At 37.3% G+C, this 14,957-nt stretch overlaps 1 protein-coding gene across 2 annotated transcripts; it reads right to left on the bottom strand.

The window, feature by feature from the left end:
- Positions 1-680: 680 nt before the first annotated feature.
- LOC104593015 (oxysterol-binding protein-related protein 1D-like) lies at positions 681-13,820 on the bottom strand. 2 transcript variants are annotated; one of them, XM_010252631.3, is made up of 8 exons: positions 12,661-13,820; positions 10,940-11,296; positions 9,511-9,598; positions 7,725-8,155; positions 4,379-4,534; positions 3,738-4,046; positions 1,906-2,265; positions 681-1,061 (listed from the first exon to the last, which is right to left on the bottom strand). In XM_010252631.3, exons 1-8 carry the CDS (start codon positions 13,210-13,212, stop codon positions 885-887), a joined length of 2,430 nt encoding a protein of 809 aa, XP_010250933.1. In that variant the 5' UTR covers positions 13,213-13,820; the 3' UTR covers positions 681-884. The 2 variants fall into 2 exon arrangements, with proteins under 2 accessions (XP_010250933.1, XP_010250934.1); XM_010252632.3 differs by having other exon boundaries at positions 1,906-2,250.
- Positions 13,821-14,957: the final 1,137 nt, after the last annotated feature.

The raw sequence follows: 14,957 nt of genomic DNA, 5'->3' as shown, positions 1-14,957 counted from the left end.
CCCAAAACCTAGGCAACCACAGCCGATCCTTGGAAAGTAGTGAAAGAGATGGCGCCTTCCACCTTCAGCTGCTTATCTCTTCCCCCGCTGGCTCCCACTCCACCTCTCCTGCAATCTCCGATCCTAATATTTCCAACCCTAAAACACCTCCTTCTCCTTCTTCTTCTTTACCGATTAATAATATGAACAATACCTCCTAATCTGATTCCGAGACGCATAGTCAGATTTAAAAATTCAAGGGTAGCTCCCAACTAAACCGAGGATTTAATTGTTGGTGTGTGTGCAATGGCCCTTTTCCATTCGTCCTCTTCCCCGAAGGTTTAACAACGCTGTTATCTCATCCGATTGGCCACTATGAAGAGCTCGGTTTTGCCACGCTGAAAGGAAGAAGGGAGAGGGAGAGAGATGAAGGGTAACATTGGGTTTAAAAACAAAAATCTATATTACGTGACTATGAATTTTGACGGAATATGCTAACTGTAAGAATAGAGCTGACCACGTGACTATCTTGAATTAAATTAGATATAAAAAAAAAATGGAAGCGAAGCTCTAAAAGAAATCGAGTCTAGACCAGGGGCAGCTTGCAAGCGACCTTCTTCGTGTCTAGGAAGTAGGAAATTGGCCATGTCATCAGATTTTTTTAAGGTATGCTCGACAACTGATAAAGTGATAAGCAAGCATTGTTTAAAAAAAAAAACGAATCAAAATTAATAACCAATAATAAATGTATATAGCATTAACATAGATTACGTGGAAGGGGCTTGTTCCTTAAATAACTTACAAAAAGATAACTCCGTATATCCCACCGACTAGGCACCCTCTAAAAGTAAAATACATGTATGGGAATAAAAGGTTAGTTGACCAAAATGTGCCCTCATCTCATCTCATCTTTCCTCCGGACAAGGAGAACCTTGGCTGCTCTGTCCAAATATATCTGGAATCCCATCCCATTGCCTCTTTTCCCTAGCTTCCCAATAACCGCCAATGTAACGGTAACAGCCATCGTCCTTGTCCTTTTTGAACCATCTTGGCTGCCATCCTCTCTCCTGTAACTTCCTTGCCTGTATCACAAACGGATGATTTTGTTGAAATTACTCTTTAGCTTAGACGATCCAAGTATCAGGAAATTCATTCTGAAATGTATGCATATGGATGCATGGAAAGGAAACATGATACTGAGTGCAACCTTCAGTTTTTAGCTTCATTGGTCACGATAAAAGGTAATAAAAATGGCAGTAAGGCAAACCTCGGGAAAATTGCCTTATTTTGCACAAAAGAGACAGAAAAATCCCCTATGTTTTTAAGCTTCTAACTTCATCATGCTAGTATATAAAATAAATATTGAGATTGATTTCCATGCCCAATCAAGATAATATGTCCAAGGCAACATGGTGGAAATGGTGAATGTGTTTTTCCAATGACGCCTCTATTGCTGAAGACTGGGCAAACCACAATAACACTTGGGCCAAATCCGCAGGGTTCGCAATGGGCCACATTAGGAACCTTGTTTCCTAATGCCAAGTAGTTAACATCAGAATAATTTCTACAGAGTACATAGTCCCAGCACCTGCATTGGTGGGTGAGAGCAGGAGGACAAAAAACATAGGCATTATCAAAAATAAGTTGAAAATAAATAATTAATTTCAAAAGGATAAGATACTAATAGGCTTGCTTGGACCAAAACCCAAAAGGCAGTTCAAGTAAATCATTTATGTTCAACCAAAAGTTTGGTTTACCATGGAAAGGAAATAAAAGAAATAATGGATTTTATAAGACAAAAGAGCACTCTACCAAATAAAAGTTGACCAAAGGTATCTTGCATTTCATTCATTTTGTACAAGGTATATAGAAATGACATCCTAAGTTAGTGAATGTTAAGAAATAGAAGCATCCATTGGAGCATACCTGTCTCTGTAACTGCTCTAGTCTGAGCTTCTCTGCATTTGCCAGCTCATAGTCCCCATTCTCCAAATGCCTCTGATCTGGCCTGAGCCTTGAGTCGGTAGGAGGCAACTTATCCAGTAGGCCAGGTGTCAATTCATTCAAAGAAATTGCAAAAGGTGTAAGGTTGTAACGAGTCTGGGTAACAGATTTGTCGCGTTCCCACAACAGCACAGCTTCCGACATGGGATCATACCCTTTTGGCTTTGTAGTGGGATCCCCCAGAACATAGTACATTGCTTCATCCCATTTCCCCACCAGCATTGCCACCTTGTTTCCAGTTCTATTGTCCTGAACAAATCCTTGCACCTGCATGTTTATATTCTTTTATTTATTTTTCAATATCATGACAACAAGAGGGGAGTGAGAAGGTGTAGCCAGTGGACACCAGATCTAATAAGAGAATTTACCACTTGTGTGAAAAAAATTATGATGACAATGCAAACAAGTTACAAGCCAAGAAAATCATCTCCTCTTTGATAAAAGGGTTATCTTCCTCCCATTTTCTTTTTGTGGATCAACAAAAGTAAACTTTATCAATGAAAAGGAGAAAAGTAGAAAAAAAAATAACAATCATATTTCCCATAGTTGAGAAAACATACCACTGCTAAAACCTTAACAAAGATACCTGATATACAAGTCTAATTAAAGAAAATAAAAATAAAAGAAAAAAACAAACTTCTCAAATAGTAAAACCCATAATTGGGGTCCATCTGAAGTACATGTTCATTGATGACCATAGATCTAGCTTCCCCAATATGATGGCATGGCGTCCAAGGGTCATCTGATTTATTTACACCTATCCAATAACAATCTAGGAAAGACCTTCCACATTGACTCTATTGAAAGATGAAACTATGGAAGGTATCAACTGAGACCTTGAAGTAGTACCAGAGTCCCAAACCAAATTGGGCCTCAGACCCAATGATCAACAGACCAGAGTAACCTTATCCCCATAACCATCCAAAAGTCCTCTTGCTTTAGATCCTGGGTTCTCAATACTCAATAGAGCACGGCGTGCAGGGATATGCCAAAGAAAGCACTGATAATTTTTGGAGTTGAGAAAGCCAAAGAATTGGGTTTTGAAAGGTTAATTATTGAAGTGGATGGTCTGCTAACATCTTGGTGGATGGTCTAGCTAAGCAAGGGGCTCAGAGACAATCTATCTATGGGGGATTTTGACTCTGTCAAGTCTATTTGTTTATTCCACAACTTGTTTTTTTACTTTCTCATATTTTTAATAAATTTCTTTTGAGTTACTGATAAAAAGAAAGAAAGCACTAATAGTGCCAACTTTAGTAAATCACTCGCATAGCCAATCATCTTTCTACAAGCACCTGATCTTTGAGTATACAGTTTGACTTGTTTGGCAGTCCTAGTTATCAATAATAAATCCACTATCTTTTTAGACAACCTGACGAACTCCCTTACCATATGAATTTATGGAATTTCATTGAGAAAAATAAGAGGGTTTCCTCATCTCAGGAATCCACACTTTCCAATTCAAGTGGTGGGTGGAAATTTTTATGTTTAGAATGGTAGGATACTAATACTAGGATTCGAGGAAAAGGGCAAGTACTTCAGGTCTAGATGATAATTTATCAGTATTTTGTATAGTACAATGGCTAGGGATTGCTTTTAGAGAATAAGCACATTAAAAACAATTAGGGTTTCTTCACATATAAAGTAAGATAAAAGAAAAAGGACAGAACTAGCAGAACACTCAAAAAAAGGATTTCTCGGCCTATAATCTATCGTCCTGACAAAAAGAGGCTATGGAACATCTAAAATAGTACCTGGTGGGGATTTCGATCAATGATAGACTGTTCCTTGAACTTGAGCTTGCAGGAGTAATTGCCACTGCCTTTGATACACATGGTGCCATAATGGTCACAGTAGATTTTACCCAGTATAATATTGTAGATAGAAGTGGTGACCTTGCTCCACTGGAATGTCTCTCCATCTTCAAACTGAAGGGTGAGAACCCCAACAGGATCAAGCTGTATCGAACGCCCCCAAAACTTGCCTTTCAGATTAGAGTCTGCCCAGAATTTCCAGCCCCTCCCATCACAGTGACAAGCAACAATCATTGGGTGGTGGCTCACCTGAATCAGAGCCACTAGTTACAGGCTAGAAGTTTACTACAAAAATGTCTTGCTCTGGCTAATTATAGAAATTAGAAAGCTAAGTATTTGCATTTTTTGTCAAAAACTAGTGTGGCTTCTTGATTCCTGAGGGTATATATTAAGGAATACAGTAAAATAGAAAAAAAAAAAAAAAAAAAAAACAGGGAAAGAAGAGTTCCATCTTCATCTTTCTACCATACAGCATAAACAAATGATAGATCCATGCTCACCTGCAAAACCAATATGGCACAGAAGGGAGAAATTTACTGTTAATAAAACCAAATCCTTTAAAAAGAACAGTGACATATAACCTTTTCAGAGAAGAAATGGAGCCCTTTATCTGGATAGTCAGCCTCATATGTTTCCCCTAGTAGAGGATTGAAAGGCTTGCACTGTCGACCTTCTGTTGAAGAATATCCAGATACAGCAAAGGCTGCAATATTTAAAATTCTCATCAAGCTATTCCCCTGCACCATATACAAACCCCCATATTCAACCATAAGCTCAAACATAGCTCAGTTGATTCCATGCAATGTAAGACCCACCAAGAAAATACTATTATTTCCAACTCAACATTAGCCAAACATTAATTCTTTGAAATGTTGCTATCAATTGAATGGATAAAGCAAAGCAGGGTTTGAAAAATGAAAGGTGGCTAGAAGCGAATAAAAGAAAAATAAAAGGTGGCTAAACAAATAGGGTAGAATATTTTTGAGTCACTTGGGTGAATGCTAGAAAAAGTGATTATATACCCTCTAGACATTGATTGACCACACCATTTTCTCATTTTTGAGTAATTTCAGGTTTTTAAACCATAAACAAAAGCATTCTAAGAAAACCTATATCTGCATATGGTATTATATGAAAGAAAGAGATTCGATCTACCTTAAAAAAGATCACATTCCAAAGTTTAAACATCCATCATATAGACTCACAGATACTGACACCAAATAGATGTCGAATAGGGCTGCACACACTAACCATTTGTCCAAATCCAATCTAATAATATGCACTCATTTATAAAATTAGTGTCTGTATGTGAATAATTAATGTTTACCTATTAGTAAAGGTGGTTTAAATGTTCTATGTTTACTGAAGAGTCATAGGTTAAAGTCTCATAGAATACAATATCAGACATTTCTAGTGCTTTATTAATAATATATAATATTTTGATAATTTTTAATTTAATTTATTAATGATCCAAAGAACCAAGTACAGAGTACAGTATGAATATGACAGATAAGATTTGATCTGAATTTTAATTGTAACAGATCAATTCAAATCTGATCCATTTGCAGCTGTACTTTTGAACGCTGTAAATGGCAATTTTATAGAGATTTGCATGACAAGATTAATGGACAAAGCAGTCTCCACCACATCAGTACCAACACCACCAAACAGCAATCATGCTACGGTTGAGGCCCAATAATGGCAATCTGGAATACATAAAGTTTCATGAACTCCCCATGTATGTGCCAACTAAAATAAGGGACCTATAACCAACATAGATGACTTGAGATAGAAAAAAGCAACAAAAAAACTAACCTGAGAATGGTCCCCAACATAGTTGTCAAGGCAACACCTAGGCAACAAGGCACCCATGGAGGGTCGCCTCACTTAAGCACCTAGCTATTTTGTAAATGGTGTTACGAAATATTTTTATAATTATTTATGCTTTTGGGGATTATAATAGATATAATTTTTGAAAGTATAAGGTAAAGTATTTCAGTAAGATCAAAGAGACAAAAAAATAATAAAATAAAATAAATATAATTAAACTAAATTATTAATTTTTTGGTTTTATATACTAATTTCTTTTTATTATTTTCTTATTTGTTAGGGTTTAAGCAATGTGTCAGTTTTAAACAATAGTAATAGATGTGCAATAATAATGGACAAAAAGGCATTGACTGAAATTTAAGCTACCATAGGGTATCAACAATTTTTATTTGCTCAATACTGAATTTTTCAGAATCGAGTGTACCAATACTTTGAACCATGCTTAAACTGATAAGCAAGGAAGAACTTAGCCCCTAGGACAAAAACATTGGCTTAGCCCCTATATTTACTGAATTTTCTTTTCTTTTTTTATTCTCATGAATAGATGATAACTACTAGTAAAAGATGGTTGGTGGTTTCTATGGAACCTAGGGGAATTACCTTAGGATTCATGGTATTATTTAAAAAAAAATCCATTGCCTAAATGATGCCTAGCTTAGGTGTCCACCTGGCAACTAGGTGAGAAGGTGCCCCCCTGTTGCCTAGCCTCACTTTGGCGCCTTGAAAACCATGGTCATCAATACCTCAACAACTTCAGAGAAGCAGGAAGATTATAGATTTTGAAAGCAAAAGGAGCAAAATGAGTTCCAGGAAAAGATGGCAGAAATCATGGTGATTTTATGGTCAGGGAATGTGTCAAAGATGACCTTGTTTGTGTCAATGGCACTTCTAAGTTCTAATATACCATTATCTGGTACAAATGGAGGGTGTTAAACCCTGTCAGCACAGCCTAAATAGCTGGCAGGGTGGGCCACTGGACAAAGTTCTTTTTATTTTATTTTGAGCAAAAAGTAACTGAGATTATATTAAGAAAAGGAGGTACATGTGAAGATGTACATCAAGAGCAAAACAAAGAAAAAGATTACAAAAGCAGAGCACTGTCACTAAATAAATATCTCTATGAGCACCAGATTTAGCTAACCCGTCTGCTACAGTGTTTCAATTCCCTGGGAACCCAGTTCAGCTTAACCTGCATTGAGTCCAGTATGTCTCTAGCTTCTGCCAAAAAAATGAACCAAACTCCAAGGCCCACTGGACAAAGTTGTCAGCAGAATGAATACGACTCAATCTCAATTTCTAGCCCAAATTCAAGTTTAGGCTGGGTTTCATTCACAACTTTGAGACATAAAGAAGCTTGCAACACCTATTTCTCTTCAACTTTTTGTTTTCTCTTATTTTCTGATGAACAATACACTGCCTAAAATCTTTTTATTTTTTATTATTATTATTTTTTTTTTTTTTGGGGGGGGGGGGGGGCAGTGAACCTTTGAGTTGCTTGCAAGTCACAACACGAAGGGCCTCAGTGTTCCCACAATACCACTAGAGATGAAAGTTTTGACTGTACAACGCCCCAGCTTAAGGCTAAAGACAATTGATCCCAGCCAGGGATGCCAGTATGTTTAAACTATTAAGGCACTTGAGCTTGGGCACTGGGGGATGCATTGCTGTTCAAGTCCTAACACAATACATGCACTTGGAAAACCCATAAAAATATACAACTCAGACTTGCAATAGGACATTTACATGTGGACAAACAAAGTCAAACACAGCAAAGATCTAAGACAAAAAAAAAAAAAAAAGTGGGCTTTGACAGTAAAAATCGCTAAACTGGATGACATAACTTAAAAGTGGGCCCAGTACTAATATGAAACAAAGAAAAGAAAATCATTTATAAAGTTCAGGGAATAACCTATGTTTGGATGACAAGATAGACAAGTTCAGAGAAAGCTTGAACAAATGAGAAAGATTATTCTTGACATAACATGTACGCCTTAATGCTAAGGCTGACATACCAACTACCTGGGTAAAAATGAAACAAGCAGATCATGCTTTAAGGAACTGCTTTGCCACAAATCAAAGCATAGCGGAGGACCTGACCTGCTTGCCCCATTCCAGTGCTCGATCAACCAAATATGAATACTCCATGTCTTCAAAGCATTTCTGCAACGAAGAAAGTGGCTCATTGAAGTAAACAGGGAGGCAAACTCCTGATAGGTCTTTTCCAATATTTTCTTTGATTATTGACCATAGACCAACTGGTTTTTCTTTCTCTTTTGGTTCAGGCAACTTATTCCTTCTTTTGACATAGGGGTATTCTATAGTCTTGATCTCCATACCACCACTACAGGCCTTTCCCATAGACTCCCTACTGCGGTAGGAAGCACTTCTTAGAGACTCTGAAGACAAAAAGTCCCTTGTATCAAAAAATATTCCATCATCTTCATCAGTTTCAATATCCACTCCATCTTGACTTTCATTATCTGCATCAGAATCACTTCCACTACCCTCAGACATGATGGAATAGAAATCTGAGACAATAGAAGAAAACAAGAAAGATAAGACTTACAGGAAATAAATACAGCTATTCACAAGTTGTTCAAATTGCTAAAAAAATAACATTTTAACCTTCAGAAAGCAAGAAATCATATTCCTTATAATCAAAAGGTACTTCTGAAGAATGTGATGTTTAGAGAATCATTGGAACTTTCAGTAGCAAAGAAAGAATTTTTCTAGTTTTGATAGGACAGAAAATCATTATTTTTTATACAGTCAGAACCTAACTGGTTCACTTCTTAATAATGGTTGAGTCAAAAGTTACAATGAATATGACAAGGCCTCAAAGATTCTATGAGACAGTCAGGATAACTTCAAATTCACTGCTTAATTCATTCAGTAGCCACACTAGGTTGGACAGGTCTTATTAATGATCTTCTGTCCTCCTCCAGGCTCCACCAGTCCTAAACCTTTATTCTCTCACCTCACCTCAGCTGCCAATGATTAGGATTTCTAAATTGGCCACCCTGAGTGAGAAAAAAATGAATTTGAGTGGCCATGTCCACACGAAAGTTCCTCGGCCATGTGAAGTGCCTATTAAGAAAGTGCACCAAATGTGCAATGACTGAACATTGATCTTTATCCACCTAAATGAGTGCAATGTGACAAGATTTGTCTACCACTATAAGATTTAGTTCCTTTTCCTTCCTCATTCCTTCTCTTTTCTTACATTATGCACTAGTGTTAGTCAAAGTTTGTAGGTTTGTTGTGATTTACTAATAGAGGAATAAGTGAAAAATATTCAACTGGATGCCTGAACAAAATATAGACAAACATGATCAAGACCCAAGAACTGCATAAAAAAGAACATGCTTCTGACTTCTTTTCCATTTTCACGTTTTAGTATATTGTATTTTTTCTTAGCTGATTATATAATAAAATTAAAAACAAAAAAGAATACTTGAATTGCCCCTGCACTGCAAGTAAACTCAACCAAGTTATATCCTAAAGGTGGTGTGAGTCAATTCAACTTCCAGGTTTTCCAATATGGCCCCCAGGTAAAACTGTCCTGTCCGGTGTTTGGTTGGGACATATAGATACTTTATTGAAATAAAACATTATGTTCACTATGAAGCAAACTCTACTCCTGAGAACAATATTTGTGAGAGAAATCAGAGTTGCAAAGATATTGAATGTATGAGTAAGTAAGTAACAGATAAGAAAGTTGAGATAAACAAATCATAAGATGATAAGATCAATTAAATTATGAGATGACCAAATTATATCCTTATATATGTCATCAAGCAAATACAAATAATGTCCATACATGCCAATACATAGAAACTTAAAACAAATTTGAAATCAAGGGAAATTTAAAAGCATTACAAACCACTAAATCTTCCATTCCCTTGTCCAGAATATGACTTACGCTCCTTTGTTTCATCCACAACAGTTGTTTCCAGTTCTACTTTCTCTGTCTGGAAAAAAAAGGCAAGGATAATTTGGTTAAATTATTCTCTCTATGTGATTTATTTATCTTCTATAGCCTGTCCAAGCAGGATTAAAGACAAGGAAAAACCACATATAGACAAATGTGGAAAGAATTGGTGTGGACTCTTAAAATATGGGAGCACGAAAATATAAAGCTACCCTCAATCAATTCCAATAAGCACGAGATCTTCTCAGTTAAGTCATTATTTGGAGACTATAAATAACATAAAAAGTTTACCATGCAAAAGAGCATCCTCAGACTTTACATGGAATGCAAGTACCTACTGAAATAATAGCTCGTGAATATCTAGTTGATGTTCACAAATAAATAATTGAATCCATATAGGAATTAGGAAAAAAATTTCAACACCAGTCAAAATAACTACTCCCATTGTAAACATTTAGAGGGTCATATAGCATCCATACCTTGCCATCCAACAGATATTTAAAACTACCATCTACAAAATTTTGAAGTAGAACTTTGCTCACAGATTGTATAGCATCTGTATAGAAGGGATGTACATGGCTGTCTTTTTGTTATCTTTTTGACATATTACTACAATAGCTTACTTTTCAAAAAAAAAAAAAAAAACAAAGCGATTGGAAAATTTATATTGTAATTTGAAACAAGTTGGAAATAACATATTATGAATTTACCACTCAAAACAGAAAGAATACAGCTCACCCAACAACTTGGTGAAGAACTTGGCATTGCTTTCAGTAGAATTTTTCTCATTGAAGATATACAACTATAGTTTGGCAATAATATTAAATTAAAAAAATAATAATACTGTGACAGGTAGAAAAACATGAACAAATGAGTTTAGAGGTCATGATATACAAAATGATAAGAAGATTTAAGCTAAGAAAGTGAAATATCAGTTTTAATGAAATCTGAATGAGTAAAACACTTCAGCAGTTCCTCGTGAGAAAATCATTTTGAAGTTTTAATTTTTAATTGTTAAGAGGAAAAAAAAAAACACTTTGCAACATTGTTATGCCTCTCTACATTCTTTGGTTCTATTGTGTTATATATCTAGTAGTTAGTGGATTAGTATAAAAGTTGTTTCAGTTTCTTGTATTCTATAAATTATTGTATTATTTTCTTATAAATAAATTGATTGCATTGTTGAGTTAAGTTGACTTATGAATGAAGAAAATTTCTGTTTTAAGAGGCCAAACATCATCAAAGTGTTTAACGAGGTTGACCCCCTCAAAGTGGTCTTTTCTCTTTTTTTTCCTAAAAATTCCAAATTTTTTGTTAGTTTAAGAAAGTACATGTCACATTCCTTTAAGCATACTGGAAAGAAGCTCATAGAAAGAAATACCTCTAACTGCCTCAATGTATCAAGCAGAGCAATATGTTTGCATTGAAGAGCCTTCAATTGGTTCTGCAATTCAGAGAGTTCCAAGAGCATAATAGATTCACAATCTTTAATAACTGTTTCACTCAGTCCTTCCTGCAGTAACCGTGACCTTAGCTTGTCCATTGATACCACAATGTCATCCAAGGGTGGAAAATCACTGCTTGTGAGCGTCCTGGGAAAAAGATCTTTAGCAGACAGTAATGCATCAATCCATGATGCCCTGTCTTCTCTCGATACACATCGCAAATGGAGAGTCTTAGTGCCCGTGAATATGGAAAGTCTTTTATCATCTGATTTGCTCGCACGAATTGATGAAACCTGCATGCAATATCATTTAAGACATACTGACCACATAAACATATGATAGCGTAAGTAATTGATATCAAAGAAAATTTATGTAAATATATGGAAAGAATATAGCTGATCATATATATAGGTCCCATTCTCCATCTCCCATGAGCATATAGAAAATTCAGAACTATAGATATTTGAGGAAGCTAGGAGTTCATTTATGTGTTAGACTAGGTTGATCTTTCACAAGTAATTAGAAAGCCATAGCTAAACAAAAGCAAAAGCACCTGCCAAACAGTTTTGATCAGAGTGATTTAGTGTTTCCCCTTTTTTTTTGAGAAAGGATAACTATTATATTCAAAAAGGGGCAAAGGGGGGTGTACATGAGAAGATGTACAAAACCATCAAGATCTCACAACTATAAAATCACCCCACTTAAGGGGGCAAACTATTAGCACTATACCAAAAAATTTGGTCCACCCCAGATTTAGCCAAAAGATCCGCAATTGAGTTCAGCTCCCTTGGAATCCATCTAAAGCTGCAATGCAAAGAAGAGGTTATTTCTGAGATCTCATTGAGGAAATGACCCAACCTCCAAGGGCCCTTTTCTGGGTGGGAAGCCCAATTAATAACATTTCTGGAATCCCCCTCAATGAGAACAGAGTTCAGCTGCAGAGATCTAACCATTCTCAGACCCATCATCAAAGCTCTGATTTAGTGTTTCCCTTAATTGTTTTACTTGATAAATATAATGCAGGATTTGGAGACATTTAAGCTGACAAACCACCTTGTCCTCTATTTCTTTCATTCTGATCAGAGGCATTTCCAGATATTATTAAATAATTTCATGTATATAAGAATTATGCTCATGCATTTGTGAAGTGATGTTTGTTGCGTATAAAAAATGCACGTCCATGTTGTATGAGTATTTCTAGCACACTCCTCTGGTTTGATTTCAACAAAATTACCGATTCGGGGCAACTGATCACCTAATGTCCATCCCCCTCCTCTAGGTTCTTGGAAATAATTACTTTTGGGGTTTTTAACAGTAAAGAGGACCTCATAACACCTCAAGTAAAGAATGATCCCCTTATTTGCATATTGATGCAGAGAGATTTTGCACATGATGTAGGAGTTCCAGTGGAACAAAGAAAACATACAGAGGGGGAGAAAGAGGTCTTGAATCCTCGCCGTTAAATCACAAGTGCCCAAGTACATACTCGTAGAACTAGTTCTCTTTATTCTATGTGAGGAAGATAGGGCAGCCATGATCCATGGTTGTGCAAATAAAATTTGTTATTACTTATTAGTATCACCCTGCACTTGCTAGAAACTAAACGAATAACACAACCATTCAACTAAACCCCGGGGAGCAAAGGAAGGAATCGAACCTTCAAATGTATCTCTCCGAAGGGCTTCCACCGCTTGGCAGACCCACGTAGGCCATTGCCACAGCTGGCCTTTCTCATATACCTCAATGAATAGTCTCCAATCACCTTAACACCCTTCTCTCTTGCAGGACTCATCAAAATCTTGTCCGGCCCGTGCACCTTATAATAAGAAAGAACCCCGTCCTCAAGCACGAACCATCGAGACCTCCAACCCTTGCCGTAATTCACCCACTTGTAGAGAATCCCGGCTACACTGCCATTCACGGCACCATTACCACAGCAAGCCTTGGAATCTCTGCCTTCTACAGTCGTCTCTTCGAACTCATGATTCCCAACAGCAGTAACAACAGTAGTAGCAGGAGACACTCCGCAGTCCAGATCAGTACCAACCGACGAATCCTGAGCCGAAAAACACTGCTTGTTTGAACCAATTCCCACACTTGTAACAGAGTTGTCATGCCCTAACGGAATCTGTATGGCAGATTTGGCTACCCCAGGGTTACTCCGGTCTCGATCGATCGAAACGGGAGCAATGCAACACAGAGGATTCATCTCAACAAACTCAACTCAATCAACAAAACAACTCAATCGTCAAAAGAAGGATGGCAAAAACAGAAATATACGTATAACAAAATTGGAGAAACAGCACTAAGACCACGATGAATCCGTCTCATTTCATCGGAATCTCTATCGAAACGCCGAAGCCGAAGGGTGCCGAACCCTCGGGCATTTCCATCGGTGTAGATAAACCCTAGATTGGAGGAAAGAGGAGGTTAAATCAGTCCACTCAGCGGAGAAAAACAGCACCCGATCGGAGGTCGACAGGGTGAGCCTTCCGAAACTTTTCCGAAATGACATAAGAACGATAAGGTTCGAACAGTAAGTGGATCAAACGATCAACCAAATGAGAGAGAAAGAGAGAGAGGACAGTTATATCTAGCTGTATAAACAGTTCAGAGCAATTAAACTTGCAGACTGCAACAGATCCATTAAATTCGCTGATCAGTATGCAACAGTCTAGTTTGAAAATACAAAGAGAGGGGAAAGACTTATAGTCTGTTCGGACCGATAAGAGGCGGGTAAAGAGAGAGAGAGAGTAGAGAGGGGCGTAGGTTAAGCTTTGGCCCAACTTTTATGTACGGTCCTGGTTGCAACCGTAATGATTGTAGAGACAGCTAACGTGCGCCATTTGGAGTACAGTTATAATGATCGTGTGGGGGAGGCATTGTACGTTGGGCAAGAGAAATTTTTGCGATGGACCCCACAACCCTCCTCCCTGTCCCACCAGGCCCCACCCACCCCCACTGGACCCGGTTGGTCTTTGGTTCGAGAAACGGAATGATTGAAATATCCCGCCAGAATGACGGGAATATCCTTGATATTCAACGTAGCTGAAGCTGTGAGACGGTTGATGGGAGGTGGTGTTTTTGGAGATTTTAGGCAACAAAAATGATTAGTGCACAAAGGGACGACAAGCTTGGAAGGATCCGTGAAATGGAGTCGGGGGCTCGGGGGTATTTTTGAATGTGCGCCCGCGATATAAATGCATGTGGGCAAATTGTACGATATGCTTTTGCTTTGAGGCCTGAGCCTTTACTTGCTTTCCTTTTTTATCTTTAGAATATAAAAAATATATGTATTTATAATCGTATGGTGGACGTAAGATCAAATCAGTATTCAGTAATCAACTTCACCTGCGCTTTGCAGCCTAAAATCCTCCGAGTCCCATGACGCACGTGGCCCACCACGAGTTTGTCGATCAAATGGATCTCTCTATCTCCCTTTTTTTTGTTAATTCCAGCACTAATCTTATATGCTTTGAAGACTTTTTATGCATCTTTTGCCACGTGTTGTCACATGTTATATCCATCGGAACCCCTCTATCATTAGATTACCTCCGTCTTTAGTCCTGACAGTGACAGAAGATTTTTTTTTTTTTACTTATAAAAGACAAAAAAAGGAATCTTATGCTTCCCTTATTATTTAATCCTTCTATATTCATCGTTGCTCTTCGATCTTCAGTATGCCAAATGATCCATCAAAAAAATCTTCAATGCCAATGTTTTGATTTTTGAGAGAGGAAAACAAAAACGGAACTGGATTGGATCTTTTTATCCGGATCATGGGGTTCGTAATGGTAGTTAAATGGTGGATCCCGAACCCGTTTAATCGGATTTTCTCTGAAAGGCCTTGTCATCAACCCAGTTTGGAAAGCGCATAAATACAGGTACAAATGTGCAGTGTAAATATATACAAAATGCAAAGTTCTACGGTCCACGTATTTGTATATGTATTTA

The sequence above is a fragment of the Nelumbo nucifera genome, chromosome 3 (genome assembly GCF_055504915.1).
Source record: "Nelumbo nucifera cultivar China Antique chromosome 3, China Antique-T2T, whole genome shotgun sequence".
NCBI classification, from domain to species: Eukaryota; Viridiplantae; Streptophyta; class Magnoliopsida; order Proteales; family Nelumbonaceae; genus Nelumbo; species Nelumbo nucifera.
The sequence above is the reverse complement of the archived record's forward strand: the minus strand, read 5'-3'. Positions and strand labels throughout refer to the sequence as shown.

Bases quoted from the DNA above. Each gene is read 5' to 3' on its own strand.
- LOC104593015 (XM_010252631.3), bottom strand. From the start codon at position 13,212: ATGAATCCTCTGTGTTGCATTGCTCCCGTTTCGATCGATCGAGACCGG. The intron at 8,156-9,510 runs GTTTGTAATGCT...CTATTGTCTCAG, and splicing joins AGGGAATGGAAGATTTAGTG to ATTTCTATTCCATCATGTCT. The intron at 4,535-7,724 runs GTCAGGTCCTCC...TATATGGTGCAG, and splicing joins CACTGGAATGGGGCAAGCAG to GGGAATAGCTTGATGAGAAT.